The sequence below is a fragment of the Taudactylus pleione genome, unplaced genomic scaffold, assembly GCF_031769625.1.
Source record: "Taudactylus pleione unplaced genomic scaffold, aTauple2 ptg000086l, whole genome shotgun sequence".
NCBI classification, from domain to species: Eukaryota; Metazoa; Chordata; class Amphibia; order Anura; family Myobatrachidae; genus Taudactylus; species Taudactylus pleione.
In genome coordinates, this window is record NW_028284488.1 from 21,022,667 (window position 1) to 21,047,529 (window position 24,863).

Here is a 24,863-nt window from a genome sequence, read left to right on the forward strand (position 1 = left end):
TCTTATGTTTTATAAATAAATTATGTTTTTACACTATTGAATCTTGTCTAAATTTGGAGGTTTTACAGTTTATGGGATCTGGAGGTGTTGTCAATATCTGAAAGCTGTGAGTGGAATGTCTAGAAATATATATCATTAAGCTCTACAAGGCTTTTTATAAGGTAATTAGGCCTAATTATTTACGTCTGTATCCTTACATCTTTGGGAATATATTGTATTATTGTGTTTTTTTTTAAGGTATTTACATGTCTAAAGAACAAGAAATTTATCACATTTAAAGAAAAAATACTCTATAATCTATTGATCAGCAGGTTATCAATTTTCTGTGGTATATAGACACACAAATGTAGTTTTATTAATATTTTATGTATCATTTGTAATGCACTAGGTGAGGTACCCCTTGTTTTTATTTTATTTTTTACATATCTTTGCACATTGATTTGTTGTCATCCACCATGATCACATCATTAAAATTAAGCTGGGCATCCACTATACAATTTTTTGTCAGATATCTGTCCAATCTGACTGGTTGGAATGAAAACCTGGTAATGTATGGGAGCAAATGACAGTTGATCATATGGTTTTAAACACTGAAAAAAGGACAAAAAAAAAATTTTCAAATTGGTTAAATTTGTGTGTTTTAACCAATTTGTCTGAATAACCATTTCTGGCTATTTTACAGTTTTTGTGAGCAAATGGACGATTGTTGTATGGGAGCAAATACTACCAGGTTTTCATTCCAACCAGCCAGATTGGACAGATATCTGACAGAAAATTGTATACTGGATGCTCAGGTAAGCAGTTATAATAGTAGTATTAGGCCACATGTTGGCCTTTCGGCTAACATCTGTAATTCTGTCCTAGGATAGTATGACCTGAATCCCCATAATGGATCTTGGTTCTCTGGCCTGTAGGCCTGCAGCAAGAAAGCATGGGACAACGTGCCCCTAGATAGTGACCCAGGGATGCTTGAATATCACATGGGAGTGTTCAACCCATGGTGACTGCGTGTAGCACATTAAACTTGATTTTTTTGCTTGCACATAATTTCCTTTGCCCTGCCATTTTGGCTGGGCAGAAATATTTTTATTTTGAAAGTTGAAAGGCTGGGGCTGCATTATAACGGCACAGATTTATAATTTTTTTTCCCGTTTCTCACAGCATTATTCTTTGTGCAGCATCTAGGGCTGGTAGCGTGACCCTAAGGTTCCTACCCCATTTACTCTTCAACATCTCCCCTCCGATTTAAAGGTTCGTGGGTAAAGCCACAGTGGATCCCAGGGAGAAAACCCTATAAGCCTTGCAGCAAAGGTGGGTATGAGGACCTTTGCACCCTAAAGGAACTTTTGGTCATGGGGGGGGGGGGGGGGATAAAGGGGCTCTTCCTTTTTTGATGAAAGCCTGCAGTACTGTACCACTGAGCACTTTTTGTGCGTTTTCACACTTTTGCTCATTCACTTGAATGACAGAGCACTTTCCTGAGCTTTCAATTAAAAAGGTGACCAGTTATTAGACCAGTTTTAACCATGCAAAAAAGGTGTGCAGTGTCGAATATAGCAATACTTTTTTTCTTTTATTAAATTTGAACTTACAATTATTTTTTCAAAACAAAATATATTATGTATTCTTCAGGAACAACACTAGTGAACAATATTAGTATAAATTTTCTTTTGAAATTATGATAATCATTATCAAGTGACACAGAACATGAGCTTGAATTTGAGCTGGATGAATTTGAGCTGGAAGATGTAGGCTGAGATAAGAGCCCTTGTTTAAGTAAATCATATACCTTTAGTTGCATTTGGCATTGCGTATTATCATCTATGTTACTGGCTGTCATTTCCTCTTCTGGTTCTCCTTTATATGCTTCCAGCACTACGGGAATTTCATTGGTAGATGGTGCTGTCAGAGATAAGTCTTTGCTTTCAGGCACTTCACTCTTGGTGGGGGAAGAGAATGAGCAATTATAAAATACCCATATTCATGAAAAATAGCAACAACAGTGTTTAAAACAAAAAAAAATATTTTGAAAGTCAAACTTGTATTTATTCAATTATGTCTCTTTCCTATAAAGCTGAGAAAAATGACACTTCTGTGTCTCTAAAATAATACAGTTACTACCTCAGTTTTCACTCAATGAAAAGAGGAGAGTTATGGTAAAACTTACCTAGGTCCACAGGATCCACAGGGAGACTGTAGGTGGGACCTGGAGGACCGGACACCAAGAGCAATGCTTTTCAATCCCAGGAAGCTCCGGTCCTTCCCCCTATACCCCGCCCACAACCTGAGGGCACTTCAGTTTTGTCAACCCAACTGCCCAAGGCAGGAGCAGGAGAGGAGAGAAGGAAGACTGGTACACTGAGGAATCACACTCTCACACAAAGAAGGAAACAAGTGACCAGGAGAAGAAACTAGAAGCTAGAAGCATCAGGGCGGGTGCCCTGTGGACCCTATGGACTTTGATGAAAGAGTTAACCAAGGTAAGTTTTCCCATAACTCTCCGTTTCTTCTTCAGGGTTCATAGGGCTCCACGGGGAGATATTGGGGATGTCCCAAAGCAGTTGTTCAAGAGCGGGAACGCTCCTGAGCTGACCCTATGCCCGATTTATACATTTGCCTCTCAGGATGCTTCTAAGGCATAAAACATAAGAAAGGTGTAGACAGAAAACCAGGTGGCTGCTTTGCATAGCTGTTCAGCTGAGGAGCCACGCCAGGCTGCCCATGGGGGACCCACAGAGCAAGTAGAATGAGCAGATACTGAAGCCGGCAGAGGAAGGCCAGTCTGCGTGTAAGCCTGTGAGATGGTCGTGAAAATCCATCTGGCCATCTCTTCTTGTGGTACCCATATAGGACAAAGAGGGAGTCAGATTTCCTGATGGTCCACGTAGATCTTCAGAGCACAGATCAAATCCAACGAGGCCTCACCTGCCGAGAGGTTTGGTGAATTAAATGCTGGAACCACAATTTCCTCATTCAGGTGGAAGAAAGAAACCACCTTGGGAAGGAAACATGGGCGTGTACGAAGAACAGCCCTGTCCTGATGAAATATTAAAAAGGGGGAACGACATGAAAGCACCCCTAAATTCGATACCCTATGGGCAAATGCTATAGCCAGAAGAAACAGAGTCTCTGCAGTGAGCCACTTGACATCCCATGATGCCAGGGGTTCGAATGGAGGTTCCAGAAGTGCTTGAAGCACCACTGACAAATCCCATGGAGCCACAGGGGGGACAAAGGGAGGTTGTATATGTAGAACACCTTGCATGAAGGTGTGAACATCCGGTATAGTAGCAATTCTGCGCTGAAACCAGATAAACAAAGCAGAGACCTTCACTTTCAGAGATGCTAGATGGAGGCCTAGATCCAGTCCAGCCTGAAGAAAAGCAAGAATTCGAGAAACCTAAAAACTTGCGGGTCATAGTTTCTTGGAAGACACCATTGGAAATATTCTGTGGCAAATGCTGGCTGAGGCCGGTTTACGTGCTCTGAGCATGGTCTGGACCACAGAGCTGGAGAAACCCTTAGCCGTTAGTAGGGATGTCTCAAGGGCCAAGCCGTTAAAGACAGATGGGATAGGTGCAGATGTAGACATGGACCCTGAGACAACACGTCTACTTGTAGATGAAGTTGAAGAGGAACGTCTATGGAGAGCCTTTGAAGATCGGAGTACTAATGACGTCTGGGCCAAGCCGGAGCTATGAACAGGACTGTGCCCTCTTCCTGTCTGAACTTTCAAAGCACTCGAGGAAGTAGGATATTGGAGGGAAGAGATATGCCAAATGGAAGTTCCATTTCACCGACAATGCGTCTATGAAGGCTGCTGTCTTCTGGCTCCATAAATTGGAAGTTTGTTGATGTGTCTTGAGGCCATGAGATCCAATTCCGGAAGACCCCATTTGTCCACTAGAAGCTGATAGACTTCTGGATGTAGAGACCATTCTCCTGCATGCACGTCGTAACGGCTGAGGAAATCTGCTTCCCAATTGAGAATCTACGGGATGAACACTGCGGAGATGGCTTGGAGATTGCGTTCCGCCCATGTGAGAATGCGGGACACTTCTGTCATTGCTGACTGACTTAGAGAGCCCCCTTGGTGATTGAGGTAAGCCACAGCTGTGGCATTGTCGGACTGTACTTGTACTGGCCTGTTTTTAAGAATATTCTTAGCTAAAGTGAGAGCTCTGTAGATGGCTTGAAGTTCCAGGATATTGATTAGTAACACTGCCTCGACTGGGGACCATCGGCCCTGGAAGGAGTGCTGGCCGGTTACTGCGCACCACCCTCGGAGGCTTGCGTCCGTGGTGAGGAGAACCCAATCCGGGATCCAAAAGGGATGACCTTTGTTCACACGGGAAGTCCGTAGCTACCAGGTTAGGGACATGCGAACCTCTGGGGGGAGGCTCATAGTCTTTGAGCAGATGGGGTAGCCCGTTCCATCTGAAGATGATCAGGTGTTGTAGGGGCCTGGAGTGAAGCTGGGCGAACTCCACCATGTCGAAGGTGGACACCATTGATCCCAAGGCCTGCATTGCAGAGTGAATTGACAGTCGGCAATTGTGGAGCAGTCTACGTAGTCTGTGCTGGATTGCTGACATCTTGTCCGCTGTTAGGAAGATTCTCTTAACTAGAGAGTCCAGGGGGACTCCCAAATGTAATATCCTTTGAGAGGGTGTTAAGGAACATTTTTTACAGTTGATCAGCCAACCGTCCATTTGAAGAAAGGCAATGGTTACCTGTAAATGGTGGAACGGCAGAGCCTGAAATTGGTAATGTTGCTGTAGTATAGCAAACCGGAGATATTGTTGATGAGAAGGCGCTATAGGTACATGTAGGTAAGCGCCTGAATGTCTAGAGATACCATAAAATCTCCAGGTTCCATAGCTAGAAAAATGGAAAGGAGGGTTCCATACGAACCCGGGCACCCTGATAAACTTGTTCAGAGATTTTAGGTTGAGGATAGGCCGATGAGACCCATTGGGCTGCTGAATTAAGAAAAGGGTAGAATAATAGCCCTTGCCCCGTTGTGAGGAGGCGACCCGAATTACTACTACTGAATTCAGTAAAGACTGAATGGCATTTTGGAGCAATAGGACCTCGGTTAGGTCCGATGGAGGTCCTGTGCAAGAGAACTGCTGGGGGGGGGCGGGGGGTGTCGCCTCAGGAATGGGGGGGCGTATCCATGGGAGACCACGTCCCTTACCCAGGCATCTGACGTAGTTTGATGCAAAACCTGGGCGAACTGAAGAAGTTGGCCTCCCACCCAAGGAGAGGCCCGCTCCGTCAGGCTGTATGCTTGTCTTCAGACTTGGCAGGTGGACGTCTAGTAGCCCAGGCTTGTTTGGCCCTAGGCTTGGAGGCCTTGGCTGATGTCTACTGTTCTGGAAAGGACTGACCCTTGGCTTTTCCTTGAGGGTGAAAGGACCGAAAAGGATGACGTCCAAGATATTGTATTATATGCAGAGGGAAAGAACGCCGTCTTGGAAGCTGTCAAAGTCACAATTTTATCTAATTTTGGACTTAATAGGATGTCTCTAGAATAAGGCAGAGACTGCAGAGCTCGCTTTGAGTCTGAATGTGCTTTCAAGGAACGTAGCCAAACAATACAGAGGGCCACTACCGAAGTGGCAGATATCCTGGAGGCAGGAGAGCCGTATCCATAGCTGTTTCCCCTAAATAGGAGGCTGCATCTCTAATGTGAGATATGTAGGACAGCTGTTCTCTCGAAGCATCAGGGGGACATGTCTCTTCTAGGGCCTCTGCCCACCTGTCAAAGGCTTTTGCTACCCAGGCCGTAGCCCTAGCAGGAAGAGTAATAGCTCCTATAACAGAGTATATGGATTTATGACAAGCTTCTATACATCTATATGTAGTCTCCTTCAAGGAGGTTGCAGTATGAATTGGTAAGGTGGCATTTTTAACCAGATGTGTTACATGAGAATCCACTGCTGGGGTAACTTCCCATTTAGTACAATCACTAGCTGGAAGAGGGTAAAAGGAACTGAACAGTTTTGGAATTTGAAACCTTTTCCCAGGCATATTCCAAGCTTCACTCATGTGATCAGATACTGGTCAGAGTGAAGAAACTCTGGTAAAAGTACCTTTTGTCGTTTAAAAATTGGTGTTTTTCTTAGGAGCGGGTTCATCCTCTTCGATTTGTAAAATAGTTTTTACAGCTTTCACAAGAGCAGGTATATTTAGTTTAGTGGGTGGCTCCTCTTCTCCTGAGATGGAGCCAGAGTGAGAGAGGTCTGCGTCATCTGTCTCCCCAGATGATATCTCAGAATCAGATAACTGTGTGGACTGAGAAGATAACACAGCAAGTTTAGTAGGCTTAGTAGGTAAAGGCTTTTCTTTTTGCAGCATTTGCTGAAAAACCGTAGAGGTATTAGCCAAAGTCTGTACTGAGGTAGAGAGTACGTCTACCCATGGGGGAGGCAAAGGATTTGTAGAGAGTACCTGCTGTGGCCATCCCATAGGGGGAGCTACCACGAGGACTGCTATGTGGTCCGTAAGTTTTGCATAAAGAGAAATGCCAGGCATTGTAGGCCAGAGGATTTTGTAGAGGTGAGTAGCAAGTTCTTCGCTGACAATCCGGGGCGATGAGAATGACCAGAAGACCTTCTCACTGAATCACCCTTGCCAGCATGGACAGAGGCATGAAGAGATAGCTCAACAGGAAGGACGACGGAGCCATCAGGACATCCATCCAAGGTCGCCTGAGGGTCCCTGGACCACATTCCATAGTCTGGCAACTTCTTGTTGAGGAGGGAGGCCATAAGGTCTATATCGGGAATTCCCCAACGGTTAGAAATCTCCAGAAAAACTTCTTGATGGAGTTCCCATTCCCTGGGATGAACTGCGTGACTGAGCAAGTCCACCTCCCAGTTCTCCACCCAGGGAATGTGAATGGGCGAGATTGCAGACACCTAGGCCTCCACCCAAGAAAGGATGTGAGCCACTTCCGCCATAGCCTGGCGACTTTTGGTTCCTCCCTGGCGATTGATATAGGTCACTGTGGTGGTATTGTCTGACTGAATGCAAATTTGCCTGTTGTGTCGGACGTCCTAAGCCTGAATCAGAGCCAGTCTGATCGTTTTCAGTTCCAGAATGTTGATTGGGAGAGCTGATTTGGACCTGGATTAGCTGTCCTGTAAATGAAGGCCAAGAGTCACTGCTCCCCAGCCAATAAGGCTGGCATAGGTTGTGACCAGGGACCAGTCCCAAATAGAGAAGGGGGAGCACTTTGTCAAATTCTGTGACTGGAGCCACCAGTGGAGAGATTGATTAGTCTGAGGTGACAGGCAGAAGAACTGTCAGTCCAGACAAGGTCCCATTCGGATCCATTGAGCAAGGACCTGGCCCTGCAGTAGGCGAGGGTGTGAAACCTGACATAAGGAATTGCCTTGAACGATGCCACCATCTTTCCCAGGAGTTGCATGCACACGAAAACGGAGACCTGTGGTGAGTGGAGGAGGGTCCTCAATAGAGCTTGGAATTCCTGAACCTTTGGTGGAGGAAGGAAGACACGCTAACAGTGCGTGTCAAAAAAGAGGCCTAAGAAGGCCATCCTCTTGTATAAAATGAGGTTGGACTTTGGATAGTTGAGTATCCAGCCATGAGTCTCTAGAGTGTCTGTTACCACCTGCAATTGCTGAATGAGAACCGCCTCTGAGCCTGCCTTCACCAGGTGATCGTCCAAATAGGGAATAATGGTACCAAATGAAATTACGAATACTCACCTGGACTGACTTTCAGTCCCCGCTCCCACAGTCCATCCTGCACTTTGTGGTTACAGCTTCATTTGCTCTGATTGGTGGGTAGCTCTAGCCATCTACCAATCAGTGTGCAGAGACATCCCATCACTTGGTGGATGGCCAGAACTGGGAGAGGCTGTAGTGTCTACAGTTGTTGAGTCTGTGATCTGTGACAGGCGGTCATGAAACAATTGGAGCAGTTCAGGAGCTTACTCTGCCTGCATGTCCTCCACCTATGCCATACCCTGTCATTCTGAACAAAGCAACCATGTGAGCCGTAATAAACTGAACAGTAGGGCCCAGAACAGAAAGCGGAGCAACCGCTGATGGCCTTCCAAGATGGGAATGTGTATATAGGCATTCCTGAGATCTAGGGATGCCAAGAATTTATCTACCAACATGGAGCTGATGACAGAATGTAGGGACTCCATCTTGAAGTGTGCCAACACCAAATGAGGATTGAGCAGTTTTCAGTTCAGCTTGTTCACCAGAAAGAGATTAGAGTAGAATCCGTGACCTCGTTGTTTTAATGGAACTGGAACAATAACTCATGAATCTAGGAGAGAAAGAACCGCCTCCTGGAGGGCCGCTAATTGGATGAGATCTTGGGGGAGAAGGGTTGTATCGACTGGGACCCGCCAAATCCAGAATGTAACCCCTGTCCAGAATTGCCCGGACCCAAAGATCCAGCGCTGACTGGATCCGGACATCCCAAAAGAGTAGTAAGCAGGTCCCTACCACCTGAGCGCAGGAAGGAGCCACCGATGCGTCGGGAAGCCTGCTTGTCTGCAGGCTTTATGCTGGGCCGTCTGGTGGTGGCTCCTCTGCCACGAAAGGAACCTCTGCGAAAGGAGCTAGATTGACCCCTGAAGGAATTGAATCTGCCCAGCCATGCAAAAGGCATGAAAACGAGGACTCTTGGACTTTAGGAGGTAAAACCAGAAGATATGGGCTGTTTAATCCAGTAGCCTGAGAGATCATTTTAATTAGTTCTGGACCAAATAGCATGTTCCACACAAACAAGACATGGTACGCTTGGAATCCGTATCCGCCTCCCAAGTTAGGAGTAGAAGGGATAACCGTAGCTTTTGAAAGCCTAGCAATAGGAACGTCAACTCAAGGTGGACCCTCCTAATTGGTACTGTCCTCGGATTTCAGCCAAGCCTCCATCAGAGTGTCTGCAAAATGAGAAAATGTCAGAAAGGTAATAACCTGTCTCTTTTTACGTTTAAATAATTAAGACAAGGGGCCTGCGCCAGAGACCTCTGCGTCCTAAATATTTAAGGCTTGTCGGACCGCTACAATTAAATCCTGAACCCCCAAACTGGCTAGGGTCCTCCTCCTAAATGGTCCCCTGGAAAAGCCGCCTGATGGGACTTAGGATGCTTTCTAGTGAAGGACTTTCCAGCTGAAGCTGCCATCTTATCCATGGATGCTGACACCCTGGAGAGGCATTTCTCTATATTATGAGCCCATGACGGTTCCTGATCAGAAGAAGGAAGAGGCTCCCATTGGGTTCCAGCGAGAGGAGAATCGCTGACCTCTGAATGGCGATCAACCTGTCTAGAAAAGTCTGTGATTACCTCTGCCATGGACCTTACCCAAACTGGGATGGTGAACTTTCATGTTGCACCCCTGAGCGGCTCGCCATGCACCCCAGGATTACAAAGAGTGCAAAGGGCTGCTGGTTCTGTGCAACCCTTGGACAATTTTTCATCATATTTAGAACATGAATAAACCGGTTTAGATTTAGAGGCGCTCTACCTTTCCAGTCATGTGGTTAGAGGAGAGGTACAAACAACAACAGGTGGAGAGTGTAATATCATGCCTCTTCTCAGAGAAATAGTGCAGGAACAATCTTAATAGACACAGAAGAGCTAACTAGTAACTGTATCCTGCCTAACTAGTAACTGTAAAAATGCAGGATAAGTTAAATTAACACAGTAGTGTTTGCAGGCTAGTACTGAAATTTAGTAAACAGGTATGAGACCCCTGAACCAAAAACAGAGGTAAACCTAGTCAAATTGAAATGCACACTAAGTAAAAGCCCATATCAGAGAAAGGACCTTGCATAGGGTGCAATGTACACAGGCAAATCTATGTGTATAGAGGAGGGAGCACAATAGCAATGGTAAAAGCCTGCGCCTATTAACAATCCCCTCTACAATAAGGCCGCTCAGCCCCCTGAGCCCCCAGCAATGTCAAACCCATCAGCAGGTCTTGATGGTGGCTGTCTGAAGCTGCAGCACTGTCTTCCAAGATGGCGCCATCATGTTGACGAGAAAGACTGCCAAGGAGAGAGAGTGGTGGGGCTTACCACAGCGAATCAGACTGAGAAAATGGTGCTAGTAAGTGCTGACCATGGGAGATGAGGCACCTGTCACAGAGTCCGCGGTCAGGCAGCGCTGTTGGAACTCAGGGGGAGATGTATTAAGCATTGGAGAGAGATAAAGCACCAACCAATCAGCTCCTAACTGCCATGTTACAGGCTGTGTTTGAAAAATTATAGTTAGGAGCTGATTGGTTGGTAGTTTATATCTCTCCACTTAATCACTCTCCAAGGCTTAGTACATCTGGCCCTCAGTCACAGCAGCCCAGCGCCACTGCAGGTAGGCTGCGGCTGGCTTACCTGAGGTAGTCCCCTCTCTCCAGTTTTCAAAATTACCAGATCCCGGAACCAGCAGTGAGGAACCGGTGATATGAGTCTGTCACAGGTGCTGGCTGCAGGGGAACACTTGGGCAGAATGGGCGTCCTAACCTAAGTACCGGGTCTCTGCTCTGAGGCTGCCTGCATCCTGTAAACAGGAGCTGAGGCCAGTGAGAAATGAAAATAATAAAATAAATAAATAAATAACTAAGAGCTTAGGTAAAGAGTGCCTAACTCCACAGGCACTAAGAATAAACTGAGGTTTGGGGGAAGCCAGAAAGGTTAGAGGGGGCGTGGCTAGTTGCCTGCTCCCGAGCCCAGCCCATCTAACCCAGCGTCAGCTCTGCAGTGTCCCCCACATCGGATGTATGAGGAAAATACAATTCTAAAATAAAATTTATAATGGTTAAATATAATACTCCACTCCAAGTACAGGGCAAGAAGCTCATTGTACACAATCCTTATAGTAGGTAATTGGGATTCATCTTTGAATGCACTCTCAGCAATGAATGATGTTGCAAACAGGTATGAAAGTAAAACAAACACACACACCTACCTGCATCTCTTCTGGGAAGTTAAAGATGCTGGGAATGACATCATCTCTTAACCGCTTTGTCTGCCCAGTGGTGTCAAAGCAACTTTTCTGAAAGTGTAAGCTGCACAGTCGCTGGTATCGGGAAGGCATCCACAACTCCCCTGTAGCTGTGGCTCTTTTCATAGCCCGACACCATTTATCTAACAACACAGGATTTGATCTCGGGAACCTATATTACACAATATTAAAATACAGTGAGATTTCTTTTTCACAGTAGAAAAGCTGTAAAATTATTTGTTGGACATAACATCTACTGTAAATAATTAAAATTAAAATAACCAGACAGAAAACCTGATTACTGCAGCTCAAGTGAAAAGTGAGTGGGTGACACTAAAGATATCCAGTAATTTATTGTTTATATTTTTTTAGACAAATTCTCATAGCGCTGTAAATGTATTTCTCACAATAACCTTAATGAGTAGTGTATATTATAAAAAACATTAAAAGAAAATATAATAGTGTAAACATTCAAATAAAAAAAAAAAAAAACTATAAAAAGTCCTTCTGTGCATATTTTTCATTGGGAAATGGTGTTGAAAGTGTCATCCTTTGATCAGAAAAGGAAAGGAGAAAATCTGCTACCAGTAAGTATATTAGGGTACCCTTACTTGATGTAATAAAATAAATACTTTTATCGCCTGTCTCAGGAATGAGTTCTTATGAACAGAATATTTCTTAACATCATGTGTTACATACCTGTTTTTATTAGTAAGTTGTGAGTGTAATATTAAAGATCTATTTCTTTTTATAAAAGTCCTGGTGTTGTTGCACTAGATCTTTTTTACAATTATTTTTTCCCCATGTTGGAGTTTGAGCCCCATGAGAATATTAAAGTGAAAATAAAGGCTACTATAATATATCGAACAGTTTAGAATTTCCTTTTCTAATTAAAGAAAAGGACTTTCAACGTTTTATGAAAAAAAGGGGTGTCTCAAAGCGCAAACCAATATACCATACAGGTTGAGTCTCCCATATCCAAAATGCTTGGGACCAGGGGTATTTTGGATATCGGAATATTCCGTATTTTGGAATATTTGCATAATATAAAGAAATATCTTGGGTATGGGACCCATATCTAAACACATAATGCATTTATGTGTTATATACACCTTATACACACAGCCTACAGGTAATTTTATACAATATTTTTGATAATTTTGAGCATCAAAAAAAGTTTGTGTACAAACATGAAATTCATTTATGTTTCATATACACCTTATACACACAGCCTGAAAGTTATTTTATACTGTATTTTAATGATTTTGTGCTTCAAAAAAAGTTTGTGTACATTGGCCCTGATTCAGAGCCGGACGCTCTGACCAGAGCGCTCGCTCTGAATCAGGGCCCACCTCCATAATTATGGAGCGTCCTCCTGGACGCTCGTATAGCTGTGGGTCACCACCCACAGCATATACGAGCGTGCAGGATGATGGTCGCGATGGTCTTGACCATCGCCACTGCGAGCCGAAGCCTGCGGTTGAGTTTCTCAACCGCAAGGCCCGGAGTGATTTTGGCTCTATCAGAGCCAAAATCACTCCCACTGACATCACTAGGGATGTCAGTGGGGCCGGCTTCTGACGGTAGGCGTTTCCTTGGGAACGCCCCCGTCTGGGAGGCACTCCCCCGGCACGCCCACCAAAGGGGGCGTGCTGTCAATCAACATCGACAGCACGCCCCCTTTGATCAGACACAACGAGCGAAGGAAAGTCCTTCGCTCGTCGCGTCTCGCGCATGACGGAGCTCCCTCCGTCGTGCGCATGCGCAGTGCAGACCATCGACCCACTTGCGAGCGGACAGCCGCTCGCGAGTGGGTCTGAATCAGGCCCATTGAACCATCAGAAAGCAAAGGTTTCACTATCTCAGTCATACTGAAAATATTCCGTAATTTGGAATATTCCGTATTTCGGAATATTTGGATATGGGAGATTCAACCTGTATAAAAGACAGGGAATGGTCTAAATAAAAAATAACTAATTTATTTAGTATATAATTGTGTCTCTATAAAGTCCAATCTGGCTGTGCGTACGGTTGACCTGCCGACCGACCGTACACTTGTTGCAGGGATCCACCAACACTGACATTTTAACCTAAGCGGGTTTTTAAATTCCCGCCCAGTTGTGATGTCAGCGCAGATACATCGAGCTCGGTGCTTACTAATCGGCCGCTCGGTCTGCAGATCTGAGTCAGCGGACAAATTGCCCAAGTGTGTACCCAGCCATATGGTGCATACACACAGTCAGATAAAAAGGACGATAGAAACGATAACAATATAGTTTGATCGTTTATATTGTCCTTTTTTAAGCCCCCTCCAACGACCATTGATGTGCGGGAGGGATGGTCGATATCGATATCGCCCATCGCCCGTGCATGCAGGACAACCTGGTCGACATCGACCAGGTTAGCCTGTTTGCTCTAGGGACCTGCGATCATTTATCACGGGATTGTTAAGTCGTAGGGAGTTGGTGCATGTTGCTAGATGTTCGATATCGAACATCCAGCACATGTAGGGACAATCAGACAACGATATCTGATCGTTGTCTGATCGGCCCGTGTGTACGGGCCATAAGGGAGCAAATGACAATCGACCACTTGCTCACAAACACTGGAAAAAAGACAAAAATGGTCGTTCAATCTAACTGGTTAAATCAAACGAATTTAACCAATTTGAACAATCATTTTTGTCCGTTTTCCAGTGTTTGGACCAAATGGTTGAATGCTCCCATACAGTACATTACCAGTTTTTTTTTCCCAACCAGCCAGATTGGACAGATAATTGTATAGTGTATGCCCAGCATAAGTAATAAAAAGGTAAACTACTGAGAGTTGAAAGGTCACATTTACCTGTGAAATGTTATTCCCTTTTCTCTGGCCTCCAGGGTGTACCTTGATTTGCATCCAGAGGCAGCACAGGACACCGGCATCTTAATTATCACTTCTGAAATAAACAACAGTCACACATTTGTCATGTAAATGCAGCTAAACAGCAATAATAGTCTTTATTACTAGTTAAATTATTATTGCTGGTTCAGAAGTGTTTAACTGGTAAAAGCTAGCTATATAGTTGAAAGTAAATAATAAAATATACAATAAATAAATGTCAAATCAACTCACCATGTATGCAGCACTGGCCTCTGTGAGGGGTTATAAAATCAGTGACCTTGATTAGTTGGACAGAAGCTTCATTGGTGAAAATTTTAACTAAAATATCAGGACCTATTGGGGAGTGAACGTCAACTCTTCACCCTCCAAACCTGGAAGAAAAGTGCCAAAAGTGTGTGGACGGTATATACATTGTGGAGTATGGAGACAGTCAGTCTGAGTACTATTATGGGTATTACAGTGGATGGAGTAATTCAGAATTGTTGTGGGAAATTACATAGAAGCTCTGGCCAGAAGTGACTGTTATACCCCTTTTACACCAGAGCTAAAACCCGGGTTATTGCAGGGTTAACCTGGGTAGCTCCTTGGTGTAAAAAGGGACATGGTTGGAATCCCGGGTCGAGTGAGCCAGCAATACAACCCAGGTAACTTGCAGGGTTTAACGTGGGAATGACCCGTGAAACCCTGCAGTGTAAACGGCGCGATCCGAGTCACAATGTGATCTCCAAACGTTCACTCCGGCGCCGGAAGAGCCGGGTCACTAAAGACCCAGCTCCGGTGTGAATGGCGCAGACTCGGGAATATCCTTGTTCGGCGCCGGCTAAATTCTGGGTCTGATCCGGTTTGGAACCCTGTTCCAACCTCTGGGTAACACCCGGAATTTAGGTATAAAAGCGGTATTACAGAATGAAGCCCAAGCTAAAGACAATTAGGAGCGAGTTTGAAAAGCAAATTTGTTTCATGAAACAAGCACACATGGCACAAATGCACGTACCCAAGAAATGCGAGATCCAATTAGAAATGTACATTTTCAGCCAATTGAAGTCTTTCCAGCAATTTGGGGTACCGAAAAATGTCTGCATAGTAGCTTTTCAGTGTTTTTACACAAGTTTGTAAAAATTTTAAATACTTTTACCTTTCATCAGCAAGTTCTAAAACCCCTCTCCCATCAATATAACACCTCCACATACCTGTCCCACATAATTTGCAACCCCAAATACCTGTCCCTCATCATTTACACCGCCACATACCTGTCCCACATCATTTACACCTCCACATACCTGTCCCACATCATTTACTCCTCCACATACCTGTCCCACATCATTTACTCCTCCACATACCTGTCCCACATTATTTACACCTCCCCATACCTGTCCCACATCATTTACACCTCCCCATACCTGCCCCCACATCATTTACACCTCCCCATACCTGCCCCAATCATTTACACCTCCCCATACCTGCCCCCACATCATTTACACCTCCACATACCTGTCCCACGTCATTTACACCTCCCCATACATGTCCCACGTCATTTACACCTCCCCATACCTGCCCCCACATCATTTACACCTCCCCATACCTGCCCCCACATCATTTACACCTCCCCATACCTGTCCCACATTATTTACACCTCCCCATACCTGTCCCACATTATTTACACCTCCCCATACCTGTCCCACATTATTTACACCTCCCCATACCTGTCCCACATTATTTACACCTCCCCATACCTGTCCCACATCATTTACACCTCCCCATACCTGTCCCACATCATTTACACCTCCCCATACCTGTCCCACGTCATTTACACCTCCCCATACCTGTCCCACGTCATTTACACCTCCCCATACCTGTCCCACATCATTTACACCTCCCCATACCTGTCCCACGTCATTTACACCTCACCATTCATGTCCCACGTCATTTACACCTCACCATTCATGTCCCACGTCATTTACACCTCACCATACATGTCCCACATCATTTACACCTCCCCATACCTGCCCCCACATCATATACACCTCCCTAGTAAAATTACGAAGTAAAGGCTATAAATGATAAATTAAGGAAGAAATAATAACTATGTCTATCTTTAAATAAATTTATATACATACATATCCATTTACGACTAGAGGAAATGTATGTATACATTGGTATAAAAATAGACTATAAATTATCAGTGGTGATTTAAATGGCTTCTATTAAATATTTTACATAAAAGCAAGTTTTAATTGAGACTTTTATTATGTTTCTGTTATTATGTAAGTTTCACCGAGATATTTATAAATTGTATCTGTTGTGCAATTGTAAAGCTGGCCATCCACTATACAATTTTCCGTCAGATATCGGTCCAATCTGGCTGGTTGGAATGAAAACCTGGTAATGTATGGGAGCAAATGACAATCGTCCATTTGCTCACAAACACTGTAAAATAGCCAAAAATGGTTGTTCAGACAAAGTAGTTACACAAATTTAACCAATTTGAACAAATTTTTTGTTCCTTTTTCAGTGTTTAAAACCATATGATTGACTGTCATTTGCTCCCATACATTACCCGGTTTTCATTCCAACCAGCCAGATTGGACAGATATCTGACAGAAAATGGTATAGTGGATGGCCAGATTAACACATGCAATTGTAGCCACCATTGTTTTAATCTAGATCAGTGGTTCTCAAACTCTGTCCTCGGTGTGTCATTGCCCACTGTGCTTCTATTTTTCTATTTGTCCATGCTGGATGGGACACAGGCTCATGATGTTATCCGTCCCCATACACCGGAAGGGAAACTGAGTGTTGGAGGTCCTGCCAATTACATCAGAGTGCGCAAATACCGTTGAGACCACATTAATACTTGAAAACCTGGGTTGGTGTCACACCATATGGAAGTAACCAGCATTTAATAATATATGACAGATACTATCATCATTGTCAGGGACGAGTAATCTCGGGATCCGGGTCAAACTCCTTGGAGGTGATCCCCCTAACCATTGGAGCTCCCCCAAGCCACCGGAGCTCCACCCTTCCTTGAACTCTGGACACTGATACCACTGGGTTAATCTGAAACTTTATATTTTATTTTAACAGTTCAGTATATGTGTCAGACAGCAGCAACTTGTCTCATTTAGCCAGCATTTATCTATTGATATGTCTATTACATTTATTGTATCATTTATTTTGATATTTACATGTTTTATGTGTTAGTTTAATAAACTTTTGTGTATTGAGAGAAGCCATTTATTTTGTTTACATCGATGAGCAGATATCTCAATATTTTTACTGTTATTCACTCTCTACAGTAGCGCAGTCTGCATAAGTTTATATTGATTAATAGTACCCCTGTTCCTTCCTTCTGATATGGGGGTCTATGTACTAATCCTTGGAGAGAGATAAAGTACCAATCAAACAGCTCCTGTCATTTTTTCAAACACAGCCTGTAATGTGAAAGTTAGGAGCTGATTGGTTGGTACTTTAGGGTAGATGTATGGACCACCAATATCAGGGAGGAGTGGTATCAACTCACGCTATGTGTGCTGATACTGCTTTTCCCCCATGTATTAAAGTGGGGTTCGATGTTAATAAAAGTGGCGCATAGCGCCCCTGTCTTATCGGCACTGTTATCTACAAGATAGCAGCGCTGATGTGCTGGGACATGTATGAACAGTCAGTGGCACTGACCATTCCAACAGCTGCAGCTACCACCACAGCAGGGACAGCACACGAGATGTCGCAATGCTTGCGAGATCCCATGCATGCCCAGTGGAGCCGGCCAGTAAGGGAGACACAGCGCATCAGCACTGGGCTGATGCGCTGTGTGCTCAGGCAGGGATCGCTGAAGAGAGGAGTTTTCACTCCCCCATTCCGGCAGATGAGATTTTCTTACATCACATTGGTAGTGCTTCCTACTTTGCCTCGGTAATGAAGTTATAGTGGCACGATACGTCTACCGCATTATCTCCATCCACTTTCTCTCTCTCCAAACGTTAGTACATAGACCCAATGGTAAGGAGATAGTGTGCACTCTGCATGTTGGGGCTCGTATGGAACTTTGTTTGCACTATTTACATCTACTTGTGGGATGGGCTCAAATCCCACCTTCGAAAAAATACATAAATAATAAAGCTCAGGATTTGCTCCATAACATATTGGGGCAGATGTATGAAGCTCTGGAAAGTGATAAAGTGCAGAGTGATAAATGACCAGCCAATCAGCTCCCAACTGTCATTTTTGAAACACAGCCTGTAACATGACAGTCAGGAGCTTATTGGCTGGTCGTTTATCACTCTCCACTTTATCACTTTCCAGAGCTTCATACATCTGCCCCAATAAGTCTTAAGAAAAATACACATAATTCAAGTAAAATGTAAACCTAGTTATATTATACACGATATTATAAAAATACAACATTCCAAAAGGTTAAAGCACACATCATCTTATCGTGATTAATATTAGCATTTTACAATATTTTCTATATTCAACATATGGGGAAAAGAATATGTCAGGAGAAGTGCATGCCTCATAGGTGGAAGCAGATTGGCTGCGTGGAAAAGCAGACGCTGAGTGGTATTAATAAACCCCAGTAACGACTTTAGTAAAACATCAGGATAACACTCCTTGGAACTATATTCAAGTACATCAGCTAGAAATATATGAGAGTAAATAAACTTAATCACAAACCTTAAACGAGAACCCCAAATCATTACCAACCAAAAGATGGCCGTCAAACTACGCATATAAGGAGGGCAAAGGCAATCTGCCCGAACAGCAGATTTTGCAGCCTCCTGCCAAAAGTAAATATGGCGCCCACGCCGCCTCCGTCTACTACGGTATGTAGTAAAGCCGCGTTACTGTAACCAGTATGCTGAGAATATGACAAGAAAGTATGGCAGTATGGGAAAAGCTTTATGGTGTGACGTTATACTGTGTGCTTGGCTTTTCTTTCAGTGAAGCCGCACAGACTACAGCCATTAGCAAACTCTCTGGTAGTGACGTATGCAGGCCTGCCTGGCACGTACGCGTATTCCGAATCCCTAGGAGAACTGGCGCCAAACGCGATGACGTAGGGCCAGAGGGAGTGGCCACAGTTGAACACTTGGCGGTTTCGCTCTGTGTGTTCTGATCACTATCACGGTACAGGCTGCTCCCCGGGATCGCCTGCACACAGCAGCAGCTGTAGTGAGCGGTATAATCAGAGCATTCCTAGAGTCGCAGCCTCCGGTGGTATTCTCAGTCTGAGGTGTCCCGCTCCGTGCAGGTACAGCTGTTACTTATCATGTGTGGCTCCAACTCCTGTCTTACTAGAGCGCAAGCTCTTGCGTACAGGGTCTAATGGTGGGTACACACTGGGCGATATTACCGAGCGACTGCATGATTACGACATCGCAATCGTGCAATCGCTCAGTAATCGTGCACTTTTCTGTCAGAAATGACCAGCGATGCGCACTCCTGTTGGTGGTTTCTGACATTGTCCATCGCCTGAACATGCAGCACAATCTGACGATAACGACAGATTGGCATGTTCAGGAATGATGGACAGTGCCTGCACTGAATGACTGATCGTTCAGTGCAGACACTACAGGGGATCAGGAACGACGGTACGATTACGATGTTGTAATCGTACTGTCTTTCCTGATCGCCTAGTGTGTACGCACCTTAAAGTTACGTGTTTCAAGTTGGGTTTTGTTTGGCACTGACGTGTTGCTGGGAATAGGAGTCACATAGCTATGTAAAGTTGCAGAAAACAGCCATATTCTTATAAAGCGAGATTTCCTAATGGATTATACAGTAATGGCGTCTATTCATGTAGAACATGAATTGGCTACTGAAAAATGTCACTATATATTGTCACATTGACATACCTCCCAACTGTCTAGTTTTTCTGGGACTGACCCGCTGTCCCACCTGCAGGCTGCAGTGTCCTGCTGTCGTAGGGAAGTTCGGTGGAGCACAAACTGCTGCTATACATAGCAGAGCAGTGGGTGTGCAGGAGGAGAACAGATGCCATGTGCACGGCATCTGTTCACTCATGTAGGGAGAGTCTGGGGGCTGCTCAGCATCTCAGAAAGTGCAGGGCATGCCCCCATAGTGATGTAAATGGGGGAAGCTGTGAGGCTCTTCCCTGTTTTCCATAGGCTCCACCTCTTCTGAAGCCACACCCTCTGGCGCGTGAACTGTCCCTCCCCAGGATGTATAAATGTTGGGAGGTATGCATTGATGCGATATACAGTGATGTTTTGTAGCCATTCAGATAGCCTTACCTGTCAGGCATCTTCCTGCGGTTACTGGCCCCTCTGCAATCCCTGGAAGCACTGAGCAGACAGACATATCGGGAGTCCGCTATGTCTTCTTCCCACTGCGCATGCGCCAGTGTCTGAGAGCAGCAGATCACTCTGACCTGCTGCAAAGGATGCTGGGCTAAAGGGGATGGAGACAGCGCTGGGTGCCGTGCAGGGAAATATTCAATTTCTCTGCTTTTCACTTTGCTGTACAGATTACGCCATCCTGAGATGGCTTTCCGTTCTATTACTAAAGTATGGTGATGCGATTCATCTATGGAGCTGGGGTGCCGCTGAGAAGTAATGAACTTCTCCTCGGAAACCTGCTCTGAGAAAGCGGTAAGCAGAGAAAAGCCCTGTTTACTGCAAAACCGGGTATTTTCTCTGCTTTATGAATATACCCTAATGTGCACAGCTAGACATTGCAATGATGTTCATCATTGCAATGTAGTTAACTGTATCCCACTATTTATGTACATTATTGGTTCAGGTGTTTGTTTCTGTGTGTATTGTATCAGGTTGATGCAATATATAGACGTTTTATGCTGTAATTTATACATATCTTTTGAGTGAATCAAGAAAGTAAAGAGGCGTCTGCTGATCCTGTCTTCTGCAGTACTTTTAATGGAGGTGGTGTGTGCCCATACGCTGGCATCTGTTAGGTCCTATCTCGCCATCGCCGTAGTCTGGCTGGTCCTGTGAGCGCATGTGCCGGCATCTGTGACGAGCATGTCACATCAGACCTGCTGCAAAGGATGCTGGTCAGGGAAGATGGTGGAACAAGTGTCGGGTGACGGCAGAGAGCAAGGAAGTACTGAACTTCCCTGCTTTTTGTTTCACATTACAGATTAAGAAGGGGAATCTGGGCCTGATTCAGTAAGGATCGCAACTGCTAAAGCATATGCAGACGTCCGATTATTGCGAAATGCGTATGCATCGCAGTACGCATGTGTGCGATCGCAGTGACTATGCAGAGTGATTGACAGGAAGCACCATTTGGGGGTGGTGATGGGGGGGGTGGTAGGAGAACCGCAGGCATACCATTGCATTTGAATGCCGCTGCAGGGGCATGCATAAATTAGCCACTGCAATGGCATACGCAGCTTGAGCTCTCACAGCGTGCTGGAAAGTTAGCAATTTAGTGGTAGGTTCAGACCTGCCTTAAATGTGCGAGTGCCTTCGATGTACTTCGACATTAGGCTGTCCGTGCGCAGTAAGTAATGTCACAAATAGACTGCACATGTGGAAGGAGATAAGGCCATGTGCATGCACAGCACATCTGAAGCAATCTGTGGGTAAGCCTAATTCCATTCTGAGATGGCTTTATGTTTTTAACAAAAGTGGTGAAATGCTGTGCTGCTTATTGCTTCATAAATTGACTTCACTGGCCCCATAGTATTCTATGAAGACAGCGTTGAGCTATTAAGGGTTACAGGAGAGTAAACAGTGATTTCTGCTGTATACCTGTTGGTATCAGTATTTGTGGTTATAATCCCTTTCTTTGGCCAAAAGGTAGGAGGAACATGTTATCACCACATTGATGTGAATCTAAAAGTGGGTACACACCTGACGGATATATCTGCAGATCGAGTGACCTGCATATATATCTGCAGATGATGGTCGTTCATACACACTGAACGACCATCTGCTGCTGCAGCGGGTTGAGCCGGACTGGGGGCAGGTAGGGGGCGTGGTCTAATTGTGGGAGGCGTGGCCACGCCCCCTTGGAGGAAAACAATTTCCGGCGCTGTGCGCCTCAGCCAGGCGTGATCGCTCCCCCCCTTTGGCATAGGAGACTGCTCGGGCTGCTGCTTTAGCAGCCTCGGACAGTCTCCCAGTGCAGCACAGCACACCGCAGCGTGTGCTGGGCTGCTGTGGGTGGGGAGCTATGCCGGACACGGGTAAGTAGTATCTGTTCACTGCTCCCCTCTCAGCACCCCTGTGTACGGGCGATCGGCTGATCGCCCGCACAAACTTGCCGATGGACAGATATGTCTGCAGACATATCTGTGCTTTGGCTGTGCAGCGCAGCCAATGCGATATGTCTGTGAACGACGTAGTTCAGACATATCGTCTGTACACACTGGCCGACGGGGGCACGATATATTGGCCGATCAATTGATCGGCCAGTGTGTACCCAGCATTACACTGTCCATGCTACTGTACTTTTATTAACAGATTAGATTGTGTTAGACATTGCCCACATAATACAGAATGTTGGCTACAAAATTATTTATCTGAACACCAGATTAAGAATATAGGGACAAGCTGTAAATGCAGTTCGAGAATTGGGACTATAGCTGTAAATGCAGTCCGAGAATTGGGACTATAGCTGTATATGCAGTCAGGATTTATGTTGTGTGACCTTCCGGTTCCATTATTTGTGCTTCTTGTATCTGTGATTTGCTCAGTATGTCGCCCTGATACTCCGCTACATTAGTCGCAGTTCAGTATTGCCCATTTTGTAAAGCTGCCAACATTGGGAGTTGCCTCCTCCTGATGAAAATTGGTCTATAGGTAACTGAAGAAAATTTGCTTCTTTCAATTTATAAGATGCGCTAAACCTGATATGTTTCTATGGGTTACTGAACCTTTTCTTAACATTTGACTTATGTACTAGTTTATCATAAATATCTGCAAATGTGTGTTTGTCTCTGTGTTGTAGACTGTAGTACATTGATGGGCAACAGGCAGTCCTAGGGCCGCCTTCCTGTTTTGTGTTTTTTTTTTTTGGTTTTTTTTGTCGCTGCTGTATGCACTGTTAGCTCAAGCTCTAATTGGCTGTATTATGCCTCACTAAACTTCACCATAGGCCTCTGTCCTTATTGAATGAGAGCTGGAGTTGCCTGTGAAGCAAAGAAGGTCATAAAGCAGAAAATAAGACTAAACGTGAAGTTCTTTTTGGTCTGGATTTGCCATCTTCTGCATCACAAACACTGCAGAAAGCGTGATAATGAATGTTTAGGCAATATTATGAGGGGTATTCAATATGGAGCGAAAACTCAGTTTTTGCGATGTTTTCGCACCGATGACGTCATTTTCGGAGGTTTTGGGTTTACACCGTATTCAATTTCAAAGACTTTTCGTAGGTTCGAAAAGTCTTTGAATAAAAACGGGGATAACTTTTCACCACTGAGTAGGTGGCGAAAAAAAGTGCAGAATTGGGGTTTAGGGGTGCAGGCTTAAAAAAAAATAGCCTGCACCCTTCAGAATGACCCCTTAAAACGATCTGTGTCAAAAAAAATAAAAAATCGGGACACCCCAAAAAAAAGCACTTTGAATTTGGGGGCCAAAAAAAAAAAATGTTGGGGGACAAAGTTAAAAAGTAACGAACTTGACTCTGGGAGGGGGCCCAAGTATGCCCCAGGTGGTTTTTTTTCATTGCAGCTGCTTGCGGCAGGTGGGTTTTTCATGATTTTTTCAAGTCACTTTAGCAACTTTAAAATATGCTGACCCCCATTTTCAAGTACCCCCAATTTTGCTGGGCATAGTAATTTTTCCCCCAAAAAAATTCTAAATGCTCTTCTGCATCATTTTCTTCAAAGTCGCATTTATGCACTTGCCGCGGCTATTAGAAACCCCGACTTCCTTTCAGTAGTTAAAAATGGGGGTACCAATAGTGATCCCCCATGTCTACACATCGTATTTTAGAAACAAACACCAGGCTGCAGGGACTAGTGCTGGTTTTAAATATAGGGGGAAAAAAGATGTGGGGTACCCCATATATTTAAGACCAGCACCAGACCCAACCAACCGGGGTGTAATGCCACAGCCCGGAGACCCAATCACCGGTTCTCCAGGTCCAAAGCATTACACTCCAAGTCGGTTAGCGCAAGCCGGTGATCTTGGGGCAGTCGGTGACCCCCCAAAAAGGGTCCCCCCCTCTCCCGAGCACCACAGGCTTACGCTGAAGCCTGGGGCTCTTTCCCATATCCCTTGCTTGGTGGGTGTGGGGGTAATGGAGGGGGCCAAATAATGTAACACTATTGTACTTTACAGTGGAACTACAAGTGCCAGCATGCCTGCCATTTTGCACTTCTGGAACTACAAGTGCCAGCAGGCATGCGGCACCTGTAATTTCACTGTAAAATAAATAGTTAAAAAAAGACAGAACACACACACCGTGTCCAGTATAAGTTTATTAAACACGCCTACCCATTCACACATACTTACCTATACCAGATGATTCTGTCCTCTTCTCCAGTAGAAATCCTCAAAACATGGCCCTGCAAGGAAGATTTCATAGTCTCCTACATCCAGCGCTGGTCTCCGCAGTAATCCATGGGTGTTTGAAAACAAAAAAACGAGTTACCCGATCCACGGAACACAGCTATCTGTATGTGTGTTGTCACACATACAGATAGCTCCCAAATGCCAGCTCTCGGCACTTCACGGGGCATTGCAGTCTAGAGAGCCAATCAGCGGCCGCGCTGACTGTAGAGTGGCCGCTGATTGGCTCCAGCTACTGACAGTTCCCACGTGGTGTGACTCGCCCACGTGGGAACTGTCAGTTGCTGGAACCAATCAGCAGGCGCTCTACAGTCAGCGCTGCCGCTGATTGGCTCATGGGACTGCAATGCCCCGTGAAGTGCCGATAGCTGGCATTCGGCAGCTGTTTGTATGTGTGGCAACACACATACAGATAGCTGTGTTCCGTGGATCGGGTAACTGTTTTTTTTTTTGTTTTTAAACACCCATGGATTACTGCGGAG

At 44.9% G+C, this 24,863-nt stretch overlaps 2 protein-coding genes across 3 annotated transcripts in view; one reads left to right on the plus strand and one right to left on the minus strand.

Annotated features, from left to right (window-relative positions):
- Positions 1-18,902, minus strand: part of THAP9 (THAP domain containing 9) — a 68,011-nt gene extending 49,109 nt beyond the window's left edge. The window contains exons 1-4 of one of the 2 annotated variants that reach the window (XM_088468770.1): positions 18,554-18,902; positions 13,838-13,931; positions 10,958-11,165; positions 1,790-1,939 (exon numbers count right to left, since the gene is read on the minus strand). In XM_088468770.1, the coding sequence (XP_088324896.1) occupies positions 1,790-1,939; positions 10,958-11,165; positions 13,838-13,917 (438 nt within the window). In that variant the 5' untranslated portion in view covers positions 13,918-13,931; positions 18,554-18,902. Of the gene's footprint in view, positions 1-1,789; positions 1,940-10,957; positions 11,166-13,837; positions 13,932-14,107; positions 14,213-18,553 lie in introns of those variants that run through there. The other variant, XM_088468771.1, reaches the window with a different exon arrangement.
- Positions 18,903-18,908: 6 nt separating this feature from the next.
- Positions 18,909-24,863, plus strand: part of MCM10 (minichromosome maintenance 10 replication initiation factor) — an 86,148-nt gene continuing 80,193 nt past the window's right edge. Inside the window, exon 1 of the mRNA XM_088468773.1 lies at positions 18,909-19,130. The gene's annotated coding sequence lies outside the window, so the exon portion shown is untranslated. The remainder of the gene's footprint in view (positions 19,131-24,863) is intronic.